At 40.1% G+C, this 18,683-nt stretch overlaps 1 protein-coding gene across 19 annotated transcripts in view; it reads right to left on the bottom strand.

Moving 5' to 3' along the window:
* The window catches only part of adgrb2 (adhesion G protein-coupled receptor B2), a 112,669-nt gene that overhangs the window by 78,181 nt on the left and 15,805 nt on the right, over positions 1–18,683 (bottom strand). For all 19 annotated transcript variants that reach the window (XM_088278560.1, XM_088278561.1, XM_088278556.1 and 16 more), the window contains exon 2: positions 779–1,682. In XM_088278560.1, coding sequence (XP_088134686.1) covers positions 779–1,667 — 889 coding nt within the window. In that variant the 5' untranslated portion in view covers positions 1,668–1,682. The remainder of the gene's footprint in view (positions 1–778; positions 1,683–18,683) is intronic.

Below are 18,683 nucleotides of genomic sequence, written 5' to 3'. Positions count from 1 at the left end.
CACCTTGCCTATCCCTCTGCCTCGTTTACTGGATGATAAAATCACAGCATCCCTCTGATTGAAAGCAGAAAATATCCTTCCTTCAAGCAAGGTAAAATCAAGGTTCAGAATACAAGAATAATCAAGAGCATCATGCACAATGGCCGACATAAATGGTCTCTTATTACCGTTACATCTAAAAGTAAATCTTATCTGCCAAAACAGAATAACTCTGTTCAGGATTTATGGACTTTGGCAACAGGGAAAATCACACACAACAGAGACACTCACATTCACGTACATCCCCTCGTGTTATGTTTATAAAGGGACTCTGCTCCACTTGTTTGATGCATTGATGTATGAACGACCATGTGTATGCGCATGGTTGTCAAATATCATCTTGTCCTGACTTTGAAAAAATCAGTTTGGCACACAGTGTCACGCATGTGTAAACATTCATGCGCACACAACAATATGCAGCATGTAAACCAAAATATTCTGAACAAGACTTCCTGGGCCACGAGGGAACGATCAGGAGGGGATCTGAAATATAGATCAGAAAGCCGGATTCCTGATTAGCAAATCTTTTTGATGAAGGGCTTGCAGCGTCCACTTTGAACTGATTATTTTAATTAAAGGCCATCATGAAAAAAAAATTCAAACGTTGCATTTAGGAAAAAAAAAAAAAAAAAAGGGATGTGTGCACAGCATAGGCTATTTTCCATCACAGGCTTCGTACACGCCATGTTGATGAAAAATGATTAAAAGCAAAGAGATTTTCTGAAATCCATAATCTTACCTTGTCGAACGTCTCTTGGCGCAATGGCGATCGCATCGTTGGAATGCAGCTCAGTGACACAGCAGTCATCGGGAACCATTGACCCATTGCCGAACGTGTGAGGCGTCTCGGGTATCAATGGGATAGAAGGCGGCATGATGTTGTGATTGGGACATATGCAGCCTGTTTGCGTCAATCCGCAGCCATCCCGGGTCAGAACATCCTCTTCCTTGCGGTCACCTCTTCGTAAACATTCCTCAAACCATCGGCAGAGCACGCCGCAGGTGAACTGGCTTGAGTTCTCGTTGTTAATGAGTAACACCTCCACCAGCCTCATCTCCAGTAAATCCTTGGACACCTGAGGTTCATCTGCGGCCGGACGCCGGCTTAGACATAGTTGCACAAAGTTCTTATCAAACTGCAAGAAGGAGTAAGGAGCATCCGCGTTGGCTTGGCTCCTACAGAGATCAATGACTTCCTGATCCCGCGCCGAGGCCGCCTCTAAATGAAGCGGACAACTTTGATTGGCCAGATGGTGATCGAGGGAGAGCAGCATGGGGGAGTGCTTCCGGCAGATGGAAGGGTGACGGTTGAAGCGGAGGTAGAGGGAATACTTGGTGGGATCCGGATTTTCCAGGGACCAGGAACACCCTGGCGCCCTGGAGGGAAATAGCTCCCTTAGGGAGAAAGAGCCATAGAGCACCCCGGCGACCAAACTGGAGCACGGCGTCGAGATGGGCGAGGGGGGTGCCGCTACCCCACTGCTGGGGGTGACATCGGCGGCCCCGTAGGCAACATTTGCCAGGGCGGACAGAGGAGCCAGAGCGAGGGCAGACGAAGCAGCCAGGGCCCCAAGCATAGCCAGGAGAGAGGACAGCACAGACAGATACACCCCACCAGCAGTGTTCATCCTATGACATTTGTCCTGCAGGAGAGGAGGGAAATAAACAGAGAGAGTTGGAATTAGACACACTCAGAGATTTTACATGAAATAACCAGACATGTTTGCTTCTTGGGTATTTTACGCAATTTCAATACTTGAGTCAGCATGTATTATTCTGATCCAATATGGCTTGTGTCTCTGTTTAAGTTCCCCCATCATGTTCTGTCTTACTGTACAATGTTCCCACTCTTTTCGCAACTGAATTGCAAGGTTCACGGTTCCCAACCATCAAAACACAAATTAATCTAACTTTTAAAATGCAAAATAAAGAATACATTATTGTTGTGGAAACCTTAAGATCAGTTGCCATGACTTCGCTTCTACATCTGTACTTTGTCATGGCAACGAGCCATCAGGTTTCTCGCATTGGCTATGATGAGATGCGGGATTCTAGTTAAGGTAAGCCATTTTCAACTAAAAAAAAAGCAAAACTTGAACATTGCTTTTAAGCGGTCATTTTGCCGTCCTCGTTCGCTGCCGGAATAGCGCACATAAATATTTATAGTGTTTTACTCTGGTAATAATTCAGCATCCGTCACACACGGTGTACCATTTTCCATCACCTGAGACTGTCAAGTGGTGCAAAAATAATGATAGTTTGAGGAGGACGCGTGGCAGCTCGGAGGTTTTGACTGCTGCACTACTAAGAGAGCATCAAAACATTTTTCCCTGCGCCATAATCACCACAAACCTTCCAAACATACACTAAGCTTATACAATATGTATAAATTCATGCTCCCAAACACATCACTTGACACTGTATAATCTGGAAGGATATTATATTTATTATTAGACTTTTTTCTTATATAATCACCAACAATTTTTTGCAGCATTTTATTCACTTACAATAATTAAGCACAAAACAGAAATTATTTTTTACCTCGACTAGTTTCGTCATCTGGGCAAATGAGAAAAAAAAATATTAATTATAATATTAAACATGAAAAAGACAAGAGGAATTTTTGACTACATACTTGCCACCACTTGTCGAAACTAGTAGAGGTAAAAAAAAGAACCTCCATTGTCTGAACAAATCATTTAGTGATTAGCCATGCTTGAAATCCACAAAAAGAGAACTGAATGGGAGAGAGTTGGATTTTTAACAATAATCCCCTTTCAGATATTGAAAATCCCCCTAAAAAAAAAAGAAAAAAAAAAAAAATTACTTTTTATTAGAATACAAATGTTTTGGATGAACAATAAACTTCTCTATCTAAACTGCATCTACGTGATTTATTTTACTCCGAGTGATGCACTTTTGCATCTTCAGAGAAAGTGCCTCGCTTGCCCAAGGCAGATGTTAATAAAACACAGCAGTATGGTACTTAACTGAATTTATGCAAATGTGTAAAAGCATTCCTGCACTCAACATATAGTCCACTGGGCCTGGGTAAAAAGCGGCTACAAAATGTGTTCATTTGAACATGTCAAGAAATGACCCCCCCCAAAGGCCTTGCATCGTAAGAGTCACCATTCTTGTACATGAGAGGTGACAGAAAAAACAAGGCGGCCAAGCTGAAGGCAGGAAAGCGTCTCTTAGGTTCTACGCTATGAATGAATCACCGCGATGTTAAGTTCATGTATACATAGTAGCATTGTGATAACTTGAGTTCAGTGAAAGGTCACAAGTGTTGCTTATTAGGTTGAAAAACCAGCAGTGTTCAACAACCATTTAAAAAAAAGATTTGTAAGACCCAGTCAAACAATTGGCGACAAAAAACATGCTAATAATAGCTTGATGTTTGGACTACTCTATATCCATGGCAACCCTATTTCTATTCTTCAAACTTTTTTTTTTCCAACATATGAACCAATATAGACTTCTCAGTATATTGTTCATTCTGAATAAGAGAGTTTCTAAATGTCTCTTGTTACAATATTTCCAAAAAGACACAATTGGAGCAAAGAAGCGTGAAAGGACGATTTGCTAGGCAGCTTGCTATGTGCTCAAGGACAAACCTCTATATCTACATCAGTATATATATATAAATAAATATTTTTATATAAATTTATTTAAATTAAAATTTATATATATATATATTAATTTATATATATATATATATATACATTTATATATATATGTATTAATTTATATATATATATATATATATATATATATATAAATTTATATATATATATATATATATATTAATTTATATATATTAATTTATATATATATATATATATATATATATATATATATATATATATATATATATATATATATATATAAACTAGTCACAGACCTATCAGAAATCAAGTTAACATTATATGCCAAGCCATGCATAGGTAAAGCCAACACAGATTTTACGGATGAAAAGAAGTCAAAAGCGTTAAGCAAATAGTTTTTGGGACAATGAACAATGAATATTCATACATGCAAGAACAGCCCCTAAAGTGCTGTCTTCAGCTCCATTCTGTCCCACTTCACTCTAAAACAGCACTTTACTGTGGGCACAATAAATATTCATTAGCTTGGATGTCTTCCCCTCTTCCACCTTGACATTCATGTTATCGCCGAGGAGGACGAAATAAAGAATATCCCTCTTCCTGTCCCGTGCTCCTCTAAGTCTCCTTTTTGCCTTCTCTTCATTCTTTAATACTCTGAAGTGACAATTTGACTCATTTGATGTTTGTCTTTGAGGCGAAAACCAGTGCGGCACAAAATCAAGGTACAAAGACACTGTTTCAGCAACGCTTGCTGGGCACCTTGTTTGTATTTACTAAAGGGCATCAGGAGCCATGCGGAAAAGGACGTATCATATTAAGATGCCCTTTCCTTGTAAATTTGATGATAAAGTGTTTTAGCATCACGTAATGTTGCAGACGCCGGAGCATGTGTCAGACTTGGCCTCGCAAACACCACCAAACTCACTCGGGCATCTTCACACCCTTAACTTTGTCTTGTTGGGGGGCAAAAAAACGAAAGGTCACCATCTGTTGGGTGTTTGAATGGAATTTAATGTGACACACATGTGCATGCAGTCACATCACGCTGGACTAAAAGTGAATCCGAACGGCCCTTCTTTAGAATTTCATGCATGCGTACACAGTGGTGTGTGCGAGCTTGTAAACATTAGCGTGAATCGAAATTGGGTTGTCCGGTAACGATGGATGATGAGATTTCAGAACATACTTAACAACAGATTAATAATACAATATGATAAAATTGTATTTATATAACGCATTTCACAACAGATGGAGCTGGAACAAAGCGCTTACCATATACCATATCATACCAAACAACATAAGTGGCTAAAAACTACTAAAAAGAGTACAATTACTTGAAAATAACAGAAGTCTGGGAAAGGAAAAGCTCAGAGTGATGCAGTAGAAATTGCTTTTATGGCTTCACAAAAATCCTCAAGAAAAAGTATGTTGCATAACTACTCGGGCAAGTGCAATTTATCCAAAAAGTTAAGTCAGGGAATAGATTAACAGCAACAGAGTAAATGACGGCCATCGCTACTCGCCGTACTAAAGGGACCAAAGCTCCCAAAAACAACAATCTGAAGTACTGCGGATTTTTTGCTGTTTCCATGGCGACACAAGACTTACAATTTTCGTGGTTTGCTGCATGACATATTGGACTCCCCCAAATATTATCAATATACACAGTAGTGTGTATTTATTTATTTATTTATTTTTTGGACACAATATGTCGTCCATTCCTAAACCAACATTGCATACATGACTATTTGTTGTCAGGACACATGGCATTTGCATAAAATCCTCCAGCATCCACAAAAAATAGAATTTTTAAAGATAAAACGTACCCAAATAAAACGGTTTATTTCCGGCTGGGTAAAGAGGCAATTATAGCTTGCATCTCAGCTTTGGGAACAAAGAAGGGATTGATCAAAGAGAAATAGACGAGTGAACTAAACCTGGATTCTAAATGAGGTGTGTCAAAAAAAACAAAAAAAAAACTTTTACTTTGCCGTTGTTGATGCGGCGGTGAATTGGCTGCACGGTAAGGTGTTCACTTGAATAAGACATAAATCAAAAGTACAATTAGTTCAATTTTAGAAGATGCACAGTGCTAAAAAAAATGCTAATTAAAATGTTTTATAGCACTAGAAACTGGAGAAAATGGAATGTCGCGTGAGCTTCTCTGACAGTTTGACAGCCTCTGCATGTCGGACTGCATACATTTGTCAGTGTTGCACGCATGTGGAAGCGTAAACAGGGAGGGTGGAGGGGGAACATCCATCAAACATGTTTTTGCTTCACCATATGGATTAAATAGTGGGCAGGTTGCCTGTGAGTTTGTGTTACGTGTCAGGTGGGTGAAGATCAGGGTTGGGGTGTACACGTATCCAAGTGCAGTCTTCCGAGTATATATTCATGTGTCCGCCTGCCGGTGCATATTACATGAATATATGAATAATAAACGCATGACACAAGAGGTAATGTGAGATAACGGCTATTATTTGCGCAGCTTTGACGGCTTTTAATTTCTGACACAGAACCAGCTAAAATCGGGGGAATAACTTGTGTGTTTCCACTATTAAGGAGCTAACAAGTAATGCTGCTCACGGATCCAAAATAACCAAACACTGGATGTGATTTTTTTTTTTTTTTTTATCTCTACAAATGGGAAGTAATCAAACTTGATGAAATGCATTTGAGCGCGTAGTTACCTGCCAATCGTTTCTCTTTCTGTAACATCCCTTACTCTCCAGCTGCCGTGGAACACTTGGCCATTTTGTTTTTCTTTGAAGTGTTGCCAGGCAGGAAGGAGTGTTTTATTTCATTATCTCCTCGTCGTCGTCTCCATTTCCTCTTCTGCAGAGGAGGGACGGGGGAAGCTAACGCTGCAGGTATGTTCTTGTATTGTTCAATATTTATGCGAGGCAAACTGCCAAGTAAGGTTGGTGCCATCGACGGATATAACCGTCATTATTACATACGTATTTTTATTTTCTGGGCCATGTCGAGGATAAGGACATATGAGCCAGTGCGATGTCCAATCCGACTTTCCCCTAATGGGCTCATTAACAGCGAACGCTAGCTCCATACATGCTGTACGTGGGGTAAAATTTGGAATCAATAAACACTCAAGCGTCCAGTGCGCACGCCTGAAACCTAGAGGATTCATCACATCAGCAAAACGTGCACAGCGACCTTGAAGGCAAGATTTCAACAGGCACCTGCACGTGCATATCGGTATGATGGGTGTCAGGCAGGAGTCGTCATTTGAGTGGCATTGGAGGGACACGAAAGCAAAAGTGGGAAGCCTGACTCGAGAAAGGTCGTTTGTAAAGACAGTTTGTGCCCGGCGTACATTTCCTATCGCGTATGGGCTGCATAATCCGGACCCATGTTGACTATTTATTAGATTTTACAATGTCAGGTCCTCCCTGCATCTCCACCTTGGCATCTCAGAAGTAACATTCCAATACATCCAAAACATTTCCAATAAAGTCTGTAAACTCTAAAGCCATTACGCCAAATGAGCTATATTAATAAAGTTGTATTGTATTTTATTTTGCCTGTTTCTTTTTGCAGTGTTCACCTATTCTCTTAAAATTTGACAGCTGCTTTGAGGTTAAAAAAACAAAATACAAATAATAATGACTTTGCATTGCTTGTGACTGGCATCGGATCGTCTTCCTTGTAAGGGGTTGATAAACAGATGGTGAGATCACTCTCTCGGGAGTCAGACACACCTTTGCGTCGTTGTGTGTGTGTGTGTGAAAAAAATGCCTTTGAGCATGTAATCCTAAAAACATGCTTTTGAATGTATGTCCTAAAATGAGGTGTCTGAGTATATAATGTAGTAGACAATCCAAGAATCCCAAAGTCAAATATTGAGCCTGTCTATTATTTGAATGCTTTGATAAACACACACACAAAAAAAAAACAAGCCAGTTGATGAAAAGTCAACATCGACCATTTGCGTAAGCAACAGAAGTGGTCTGAACCGTGAAGGGAGAACAAAACACAGATGGATCTGGTGCACTGAAGTCACCAACCCATTTTTTTTTTTAATCAAGCAAAAGAAGTTGAGAAACAATGTTAAATTTCCCAATGAACTATTTGACAGCAGCACAAAAGACAGATGACAAAAAAACCAAACATGCAGTCCTATTCGAACACAGACCTCTTTCCTGGGCACATTTTGTATGGTGAAACTCTTCGCTGAACCAAAACCAAGGATCTGCGCAGCACAGAATGTTCAATTTTCTCCAACATGAAAAAAAAACAAGCATGACTGCACAATATTGCTCGCTTGTATTATGGCTACCTAGCAAAAAAAAAAAAAAAAAACTACATCATTTGATGACTGAATCTACAGTGACTTGATGAAGTAGAGCATTGCTCCTCAATCCTGTTCCTCGAAGGCTGGTATCATGTTTTCCATCTCTCCCTGCTACAACACACCTGATTCAAATGATCAGGATCATTATCTAGAGTCTGCAGACCTGATCATTTGAATTATGTGAGAGATGGAAAACAGATCAGTGGCCCTCGAGGAACAGGATTGAGGACCTCTGAAGTAGTGAGTCGCGTTCAGTCGGGTTTAAGGGTGCGCAGCGTTTTCTTCTTTGGTTTTCTTGGACCAAGTTGAACATGGGATTGGGAGTGTTCATCTTGGAATGAACAAATGTACATTGGCCAATAGGCCTGCGTCTCATGGAATCAGTTACAGCAAGTTCCCTGATCTGATTTTACCCAGTTCATCTGGGGGTATTGGGTGCGGTTGAAGCATCTGTAAAATGATGGTAGCTTCGGGAACAGGCCAGCAATCATTTCAGTCAGCCGTGAGTCTTTCACTGAAGGGATCAATTGTCCAATGTATATTATCAATAATATAACCTATCAATTTTCACTCATTTCACAAGTAGGATTGCACATCTGGTAAACCAAAACATAGATCTCGAAAAGTAGTGCAGTACGTTCTAATAATACCTCCCACGCGAACGTACGGGCTTGATATAAGTATCCAAATTTGGTTTATGAGAGTGAATGCAGCAAAGCCTTAGCTTCAGGCTGTCGCTGCGCATTCAAAAATGAGCACTTTGGCATTTTTATTAGTTGCTTGACCGATCGCGGTTATTTGAAGCACTGCAGGCACTGATCAGCACAAGTGCGCCATTAAAAATGGATGCACCGTCAAGCCATCTCCAGCCAGTTAATGACGCTTATATACAATATATATTGTACGTCGTAATCCGAACAGCTCATGTCAGCTTGCTACTGTCTTTGAAGCAAATGAGTATGCGTGACAAGAGTGCCAAGTGTAAAATTTGTGTAACGCTAAGCGAAAACCAAGATGGTGTTTTTGCAGAAAATGTGATTTAAAAGGATATTAAGATGGAGTACCAACATAAAAAGACTGAATAATTCAGAAGAACATGAAGACTATATTATTTAAGCTATGCACAGATTGAAGTGTAAACTGTGGTTGCCGCTGTATGAAGATGAAGATTCATGGAACATGAAAAAACGGTATCATGAGTATTTTGTCACCAATCCGTAAAATGTTGTTCTAATGCTTTTGTGGCGTAATCTGGACTTTGAACAAGTACATTCTGGATTTTGGATTCTTTTTGCTGACAAGGGGTTTGCATCTTTTGCTATGGCATGTTCTTTGGAAGTCTTCATTGATGATGTAAGTCGAGAAGGTCACACCAAAATGAATTCTGAAGCCTACCAAACAATATGGCCTGGCCATTTTGAGAAAAAAATGCATCCAAACTAATCGGGAGAAGCGTCATCATGCAACTGGACAAAACACATTGCCAACACAACAAAGGGGATGCAAAAGTGGAATGTCTTAGTACTGGCCAAGTCAGTCTCTGGACCTTAACCCAATAGAGTATGCATTTTTCTTCCTGAAGTGGAGATTGGAGGGAGAACACCAAGAAACAAAGAAGAACTGATCAAGTATGCAGAAAAGGCCTAGACAATCCTTTGCAATGAGTAAAGCAAGTCTGGTGAATCAATGAGTCGCAGGTTTGATGCAGTCACTGTGACTAAGGGTTAGGCCGCCAAATATCTTTTAAGTGAATTAAATAATGGCCGTACCAATAATTTTGCTCACACGATAAGTGAGTGGCCTTTCTGTCCTGAGTTGTTTAACACATCCAGATGTAAATACAATGGGGAAAAAAAATCTGGAGTTCTGCACATCTGTCTCATTGTCGTCTTGTGATCTGAAACCGACATTTCTTCAGTACACAACAAAAACTAAAGAATTGACTTCCCACGCTGAGTTGAAATGTAGCTACCACTTGAGTGGCATGCTGGACTGGGAGGAGGAGTGTTAATGGTCGGGGGTCTGCGAAAGGTTTGGTCTCAACAGACATGCCCTAAAGTCACTTCAGCTGTCTTTCATCAGTCCGTGAAGGCAGCGTGCTAATAGGCTTTTTCCCCACCTTTCCTGTCAAACAAATGGCTTGACCGTGGTTCCCCCTGAGAGGAATGCAGTATTATAATCGATGGCCACATATATACAGCTCAGTATATACCTCTCCTTCGTCGTTCGGACTCCCCGTTTAATGGGTATGCTCACATAAACATAAGGTGGAAAACAATGGTCTCAAGTGAAATCTTTCATATCTTGTACATAACACATGCAATCCCCAAGTTTAAGATTCCTCTAATTAGAATCACCAAATTCTTAAATGTAATAATTGACTTTACCCACTTTTCCCAAAACGCTAATCACCATGCAGGCTTTCCGTAAGCATTGCGGACCTCTCTCGCACTCGTTGACGTCAAGCCATTGAAGCGCAGTGTGAGGATAAAGTAGGCAACGTAAAAATCTAATCCAATTACTGACACGGTGGAAAAAACACGGCGCAGGTTCCCCATAGAAAACGACGTAGGAACAACAATACTGATTGCAATGGCAGACCTTCAAACAAACATCCACTCCCATTGGAGCGGAGCTAAACAAAGCTCGCTCCCGTTGGACTTCTCGTAATGGGCTGAGGAGAAAGTTGAGGTGAGTGTTTCACATATTAATGCAGGCCAACTCATTTGCCGTCGGAGTACGTGAGCAGAATCGCAAAGGCCAAAATCCAGAGTGTAATGAAACTTGGAAATTCAAGAATGTCATGATGCTTTTATGAAACTGCTTTCTTTTTGTTCTTTCAGGCAGTATTTCTTTCGAGAAAAGAGAACAGCACTGATTTTAATTGAAATATACTGACAATGAGTTTACCTTGAGTTTTCAGGGCTCCCCTCACACACAGGTGGTTAAAGAATAAAACCGCTATGTTCGTGACTGGTGTGAAGTGAAAGAGAAGACAAGTAAGTGACAGGTGTGTTCTGTCGGGAGTTTCTAACGTGGCCTGCTTGAAGTTTGTGAAGCAAGAACGACAGAGGCGAGCAGTCACATAGGATATAGTTGATGTTCAAATCGACAAAAGTCTGTCTGAGCGCATTCAAAAGTAACAGTCAGAGCTGAGGTCAGGTGAAGTGACAGCGTCAAGAATGATGCAAACACAATCGAATTCAATTTGGAGAGTCGAGAAAAACGCTAAAGCTAATTCAAAGTTGCTGTGATCGGAGGCGTTGCGCAAGAGCGCGGCATCGAAGGAAATTATTCTCAATGTGATCTTCAAAAAAGTAGCTTGATATTGGGTAAACGTGTTTTAAATCCACAACTTTGTCGAAATGTTGTTTCCTTCACAGGCCAAGTCCTTCATGCGGAAGAAGAAAAGGCCTTTGAGGGGGGAGAGGTCACTCGCTTTCATGCCAATTTGGCTTCATTAGCAGGAGGGGGGAAAAAAAAGAGGACTAAGCGCGAAAGTATAAAGAGGGTGGAGGAGAAAGTTCTCGTAATTAAAAGGAAGCTATTGATGTCTCTTGCTGGAAGGGCCTCTTTTTTTTCGCCTGTCTTCCAAGTAACCATTTTGCACACACCACTTCCAGAAAATAAATTAGGAGGTAAGGAAGCGATGAGGAAAACAAGTGCGATGCATGGAGGAGAGCAAAACAACCCCCCCCCCAAAAAAAAAAAAAAGAAATGGCAAACCTGTGTGCCAAATGTTCCTAAATTGGAGCAGCACTGTTTTACAATTTGGGGATTCGAATTAATCTATAAACGCTCTTCCTCAAGTATCTGTGAGGACTTTTCAGGAGTCTCACAACATTATGGAGATCAAATTAATTCTCAATCTGCCTTATTTATTTTATTCCGCCCACAGTCCTTTCCTTCGTACAGGGGCACCAGTCTCCGCGCTAATATCCACCGTGTTCCCGCTGGAGCACGCGTGCACATTCACGTACGCTCAAAGATTTATGATCATCCCGGGTCCTTCGCTTTCGCAGATAGCAGTGACCACAGACTCCAAACAAGAGAAGGGTAATATGCAAAGGTACTTGCGCCTCATTTTACATCGACAAACGTGCTTCCTTCCTTCCCCTCGTCTCCCTTGTGTAAATATCAAGCATTTGCTGGACCAGGGTGTCACTTAGTCTTTAATGCAAACACTTTCACAGAGTAGCAGGTAAGATAACCGAGGGCTCCTCAAACAAAAATGTAGCGCGCACGTGAAGGATAAAGATATGGGACTAAAGGATGGTAGTGGCTGGTGGGAAAAAGAAGACGAAGCACCAACGTGCTCAAGTGTTGACCGAACCACAAGCTCAATGGCTGCATTATGGAGCAAGGGGATTACATTTCTGTGTTCACACCAGATAAAGAATGTATTGTGACTGGAAACGCAATATCAGTTTCTGCTAAATGGAAAAACTGGCAGCTTAGACTGATATGGTCAAGTTATGATTTTTGCTTCCAAATGTATGATTTGCTTTGGTAAAAAATGCAGCGTTGATTGAAATTGCTGGTGGAGTAGAGAAACCTCGCCTGGATTTCATGTCCTTCCCTCTGTTTTGCTACTTTCAAATCCTCTATAGAGCCCCCTTCTTTTCATCTTAATTCCTTCCTTGGCCCTTACTGGGCGAGACTTGTCAGTGGAAAAAGCTGCGTGAACACCACCTGTCAAGTTCTCTCCTCTTTGTCTTTCTCTTGCTCAATTCGCAAACTGTCAAAGGAGGATATTCTCTACTTTATGTCAAGGAGAAGCAGCCATATTGGACACTGAGAGAAGGGATTTATGTTATTTACTGTCACTTGTTCACAGCAGATACTAAACTATTTTAGGTCACTAACAAATCTTAGATGCCATATTGTAGATCGATACGAATCACATTGGTTCGCACCCCACATATCGAAAACCGTATCGAATCATCTTTTGTTGAACGCCGCACACCGCTATTGGAAAATTATATATAAATTATATATATATATATATATATATATTAAAATATATAAATTTGTTCTGCAATGACGGCAACCAAAATGTGATTTACATTGATATGAAACCAGTCTGAATAAAAAAAGTAAATAAAAATGTTTTTTAACGCTACTGTACCGTATTTTTCTATTGGACAATCTACCAACTCGATAACTGTCCTCACCAAAAGATTTCCCAAAGAAAGAAGCAGCAATTTCTGCATGTCACAAATTCCAACTACATCCAAAAACAATTCCTTGCAGTTTATTCCTTTTACAAAGTTTCAACATTTATGTGCCACTTTTGAATCAAGTGATTTTATGTTCCAATTTACATAGACGTCAGAATTATACTCTCGCTATCCAGCAACAGATAATGAAATGAAAGGAGAAATGAGGGCATTAGGAGACCTTTCTTGAGAGTATTCCTCCAAGGGCAACATTAAAGTCGGACTGTGTGATTATGGCTGAGTGCTATCCGGATGTCCATCATGCATTTCCCCCCTCCCTCAGTAAAAGCCTTCACTTCGCAATTGTCTATTGACATCATTACTTCTCAACTTATTACCCTGCAGATTGCAGCAATCATCATCTATGTATGTTGCCCGCCTGGAAACAGATACTTGCCGAAAATGGCTTTTCGAGGCGGCAAGACCTTGACATCCCCAGGTGGACAGGATTCCACCCTGGAGGGCTGGGTATATTTATTTCCCCATCATCCTTCTCGGCAGCAATTCACTCCCCTTCTTCGTAAATGTCTGGATGCCCTTGGGATATTTTGGGGTGCTTAAAAAGATGAAGTATGCAAGAGTATTAAAATCGCTAACTTCCCATGAGGTACGAAATCTCACTCCCCCCCCAACTCCCATGCACAAACACACAAATGGAATCGCGAATGCATTCAGGCACATGGAAGTACAACATACAGTAAATTTACCGCACTAATGCTCGCCCCGAGCCGTCAGATTAATAGCTATGTTAATGTAGCAAAAATGTGAGTGTTGGCAGCAAGGGAAATATACGCTCAAGATGATATACAACTTCCTTCGATGATACTTGAAAGTCAATAATCTCCCCTAGCATTGGGATTATGTCTTATGAGGCAGATATCATACGCACAAATACAGACAAGCACATTAAAAAAAAAAGCTGTGTGTAAGTTAGCAGACAAGGCATTGGAGTGGTTGTTTCTGTCTGATTCAATAAAAGTTGATTTAAAACTAAAAAAAAAAAAGGTGCGAGGATTGAAGTGGAGTGTCAGGTCTTGGTTGACACGAAGTACGGGTCAGGTCGTGAAAGTTCAGCAGAAATGCTTTCACAAGCACAGAGGTTAAGGCCAGAGCTGCTGAACACCCAGAGTGTTCCGCACGGCTGAATTTTTCTGCGGTAAAACTTGAAATTCATTCTTCAAAAGCACAGTGGGAAAAAAAACACGAGTGCCTATGCAGAGTCAGATTCCTTGTCTACCCCCCCCCCCCCCCATTCAAACTTCAAAGCTACAAGTCGGCAAAGATGAATAAGGTGAACTTTTCATCTCTGGGACGAGGGAGTGAGGAATGGAAAGGAGATACCCGACGCCACGTGGAGCAGATATATATTGAGATCAGTTGCTGTTAAAATGGAGGTAAACACTGCGTGCGAGTCAATGCAAGGAGCCGCAGGCGCTGAAAGCTGAGCCGTTTAAGTACACGTACATTCACTGTCGCAGACGTTCCACTTGCATTCATTCAAAAAGTCCCCCCAGCAGTCTCAGGACCACAACAGCTGTATTATGTGTATTTAAACCGGTTTTATCTTCTTAATTTCTACCGCAGAGAAATACACTAATTGGGGCAAAATAAAATAAAAGCAGTCTGGCAAATTGGTCACGCTAGTGAGCCTCATTGTAGACGCGGCCATATCGGGGCAGCGATTCGCTAATTTGACCAATATTGGCACAGGGCCTTTTTTTTTTTTTTTTCTTTTTTAAATCTAACCGCTCATATGAGATCAATTTAAAATGAGAATCTAAATATCTACGTTCAACCATGTTTATTATTGTACGTTTAAAGACATTCCCAACAACAAGTTTGTTTTTTTGACTGTAATTTTAACAGTAATATTTTCCATTTTTTCCAGATCAGCTCAAAATCAGCCTCCTTTTCTATTTAGAATTGGGATCAGTGCAAACAAAAGCATTGGTGTGTCTCCAATTTTAATTGAGTCTAAAGTTTTTAGTATTTAAGTAGATAATATTCAATTTAAATTAAAATGAAATAATTTAAATAAATAAAATAATTTCATAAATTATATTTAAAATGTGAGTTGTTTCAATTACCCATTGTAATATAATTTATTATGTGGGGCATTGTGTAAACAAGCATAACCTTTGCCACGTTTTAAAATATAACACACTTTTTACTGTGTAAAGACAACTTGATAATATGGAAATTCAAATATGAGCACGTGTTCCTCCACAGATACAAATGCGGCACCTTCTATCGTCTTCTCTGTTTGCATTTACGCTGTCCTGCCCGCTTAAAACAAGTCAATCATGGAGAAATGGAAACAATTTCAGTGTGATTAGCAAAACGATCAATGACTCTCACGATCATTAATGCGCGCTGTTTTCCAAATGTTGGTTATTAGCCAGATGACTGGTGAAGTCATCTATTTGGAGCTGGGAAAAAAAAACACGAAAAAAAACAAACACATAGTACCTCAAGCTTATTGGCAACCAAACAAGCGCTTCCTCCCGCTCATTGCCGACGATATAAACGCTATTATGTATATCTTAATATAGCGGGCTAATATGTAGAATGAGATTATAAGAGCGAGTGGGAGGAAAAGTGCAAGTGCCACTGTCAAGCTATAAGATACTGGGAGCGCATACCGTACATTCTTGCATACGCTTCCCTTGGCACCATTCCACTAATGGACTCTTGCCAATGTTACATAAAAAAAAAATATGATAATAATGTAGTCATAGGTCATGTTTTCAATTTGAATTTCCTTTTCAAAACTAAAAAAAAGCCAGTGGGAAAAATCGGCTTGACACGTGAAATAATTGTTCTATGGAATGCCCATGAAAGAATATTGTGTGACTTGATTGCAAATTGATCTAATAAAAAAAAATCTAAAATCTAAAAATCTATTTTCTATATTTTAATTAATTTTTTTGTAGAAGAATTTTTTTTTTTTTTTTGCTGACTGTGGCATTGAGTACATTGAGTTTTCTTTCAAGTCATGTTTTCTGGCGCTTCTTCATGCCCCGAAAACTCGTCAGTCACATCTTTAAAGGTGTTTGAAAGAGTTTGGTGCTGCTGCAGGTCCTGTCTATATATGAAAATTATTCCAACGGTAACCTGGCGTGGATATTTCTTCCGCCTTTTTAATCCAACGTTTTACATAGAAATACTACTCAAAAATCATCTAGTGAAAGGTTGCACAGTCTGCTTCCAGTTTTACAAAGTTCTCATCACCTGCTCAACTTCCATGTTGGAGAAAGTCTGTTAGTTTTATTTGAGGGACAAACATTGTATCCCTTTTAATAAAACGGAAAAGACAAACAACTGAAAGCTATGACCATCCTATGGGCTTGTAATATTGCACCATAAAATAAGTGTGAATGTGGCTTTCATTACTAACGGCAATAAAGACACAAAAAGGCAATCGCTGCACCCTATATGTGACTATGTTTGCTTTTATTGTTTAAGGAGCTGTGGTATCTAAGAGGACTGTGCACGGACTGTTATTTTTGTTTCTGGTCAGTACAGGTCTCTATTTTCTCCTATACCAATGGTGTTCAATCCTGTTCCTCCTGCCTGTTTTCCATCTCTCCCTGATGCAACACACCTGATTCAAAAGATCAGGATCGTAATCCAGGTTCTGCAGACCTGGCGGATTATGTGATCATTTGAATCAAGTGTGCTGCGGCGGGGCGAGGCGAGATGGAAAACAGGTAGGACAGCAGCCCACGAGGAACAGGTTTGATCACCTCTGTCCTATATCGAATATACGACTCTGAGAATCAATTGAGGCTAATGTTATATAATAACTATAAATGATTTATCATATTTGTCAATGAGGAGTATGCATTTTTTGGCACAGAGCTGCAGTTTGGTTTTAACATTCAAATGGAAAGCAGATATTTCCATATTCATACGCTGCAAAAAGTGAACTGAATTGAAATCAATTAAAATGGCAGATTTTAGTATGCAGAGTCTGCTAAGTGTGTCAAACTACATTATAATATCGCATATTGACATTTTCAGATTAAATAAGAGTTTTAGTTTTTAAATTTGTACATCATACATTTTTAGACGATTTTGTGTCTCTTTTGGTGTTGTCCAATGTCTAAATGTGAAAATATCAAAGAGGAAACCTCGCGGGTCGCAAAAGAATGAACAGCTTTAGAATGGCGAACGAATGAATAAAATGAAGCCCCAAAGTGTGACCAGTGGCTCCACATTAAAGACTTACAAGACTTAGTGCCCGTGGGCGGCGAGCATTCACCGAGAGGAGAGGGGGATTAGTTAGAGGAGGGATTAAAGGCACATCCCTCACTTCAGAGGCTAATCAAATAGACACCCTCTCATCTCACTCACGCCGCCATCCACACACGTCCCCTGCTTGTTCAGTCAGGACAAGCTGTTAACTCACGTTCAATGACATTTCTTGAATGTGCCTGGCTTGCTTTTGCATCTAATCGCGCGCTAACAGGACGCAACTTATACCTGTAGTTTTTAAATGACAAGTCTGCTGGCATCGACAGAAAATAGAGGGCACTTTAGGTTATATTTTACAGTCGCACGCCTTTCAATTCCCTGCTTTGACTTACGAAGGCATACTATTTAGTCATGTACGCTTTTACTGGCGCAAAGGACGATTGATTAAATGACAACCGCAGAGCGGGAATGATATGTAACACAGTCAAGTGGAGTTTTGACAGAACAATTAGACTGCACAACATGTTGGATACGACATCCATGTCCTGGATGCCTTGAGAAAATTTTGCTAGCTTGGCAAAAATTTGCTGCAGTTCATGGAGAATAGTTGCATCTTGTGCATATTTCACACATGATCAAATTCGTTCCGTTGTTGTGGACATCAAAACCACATTAAAAAAACAAAACAGGATCTAGACCTGGGATTAAACAAGGGTTGCTGCTCTTTTCCGAGGTTCCTCCTAAGGCAATGCTACAAGAAAAGAAAAAAAAACATGAAGCCGGAACAAAAATTAGCTTCTGACAAGCCCAAAAACCTTTGAAGAGCTGGCAATTTGCTTGCTAATTCTTTGTGATTCATTGTAAGTGCCAGTGATCAAACAACTTATTCATGTTGGTTTTAGGCTTTGAGTTCCTTGAAAAACGTGTTTTTTTCCAAAAGCATTGCTCTGTAGTCTGAAGATTACAAAAGCTGCTTTGCACATTAAACCCACAGTAGCCCTCCATTTATATTTATAATAGACGACCAAATTGCTGTACATTGGTGGCGATAATACCGGTTCTCATCACCGGTCTGTTAAACACTCTTCTTACATGCAGCAAAAGGACGCCATATATCATCTTCGTCCTGAGCTCCTGATGGAAAGCACGAGAAATTCAGCGCAGCGAGATTTGCCGACATTTAGCTCCCTCGTGATGAACAAAGGTAATTAAATCATCTAAAAAAAAAAAAATCCCTGGATAGAATTGGGGTGAAATATTGCTCAAGTATGGAGCCTAATGGCTCTAAATGGAGTGCCGGAG

This window comes from Idiotropiscis lumnitzeri, chromosome 16 (genome assembly GCF_059441095.1).
Source record: "Idiotropiscis lumnitzeri isolate Australia: NSW breed Sydney's pygmy pipehorse chromosome 16, RoL_Ilum_1.0, whole genome shotgun sequence".
NCBI classification, from domain to species: domain Eukaryota; kingdom Metazoa; phylum Chordata; class Actinopteri; order Syngnathiformes; family Syngnathidae; genus Idiotropiscis; species Idiotropiscis lumnitzeri.
Note: the sequence above shows the minus strand (reverse complement) of the source record. Positions and strands in the feature narration are given on the sequence as shown.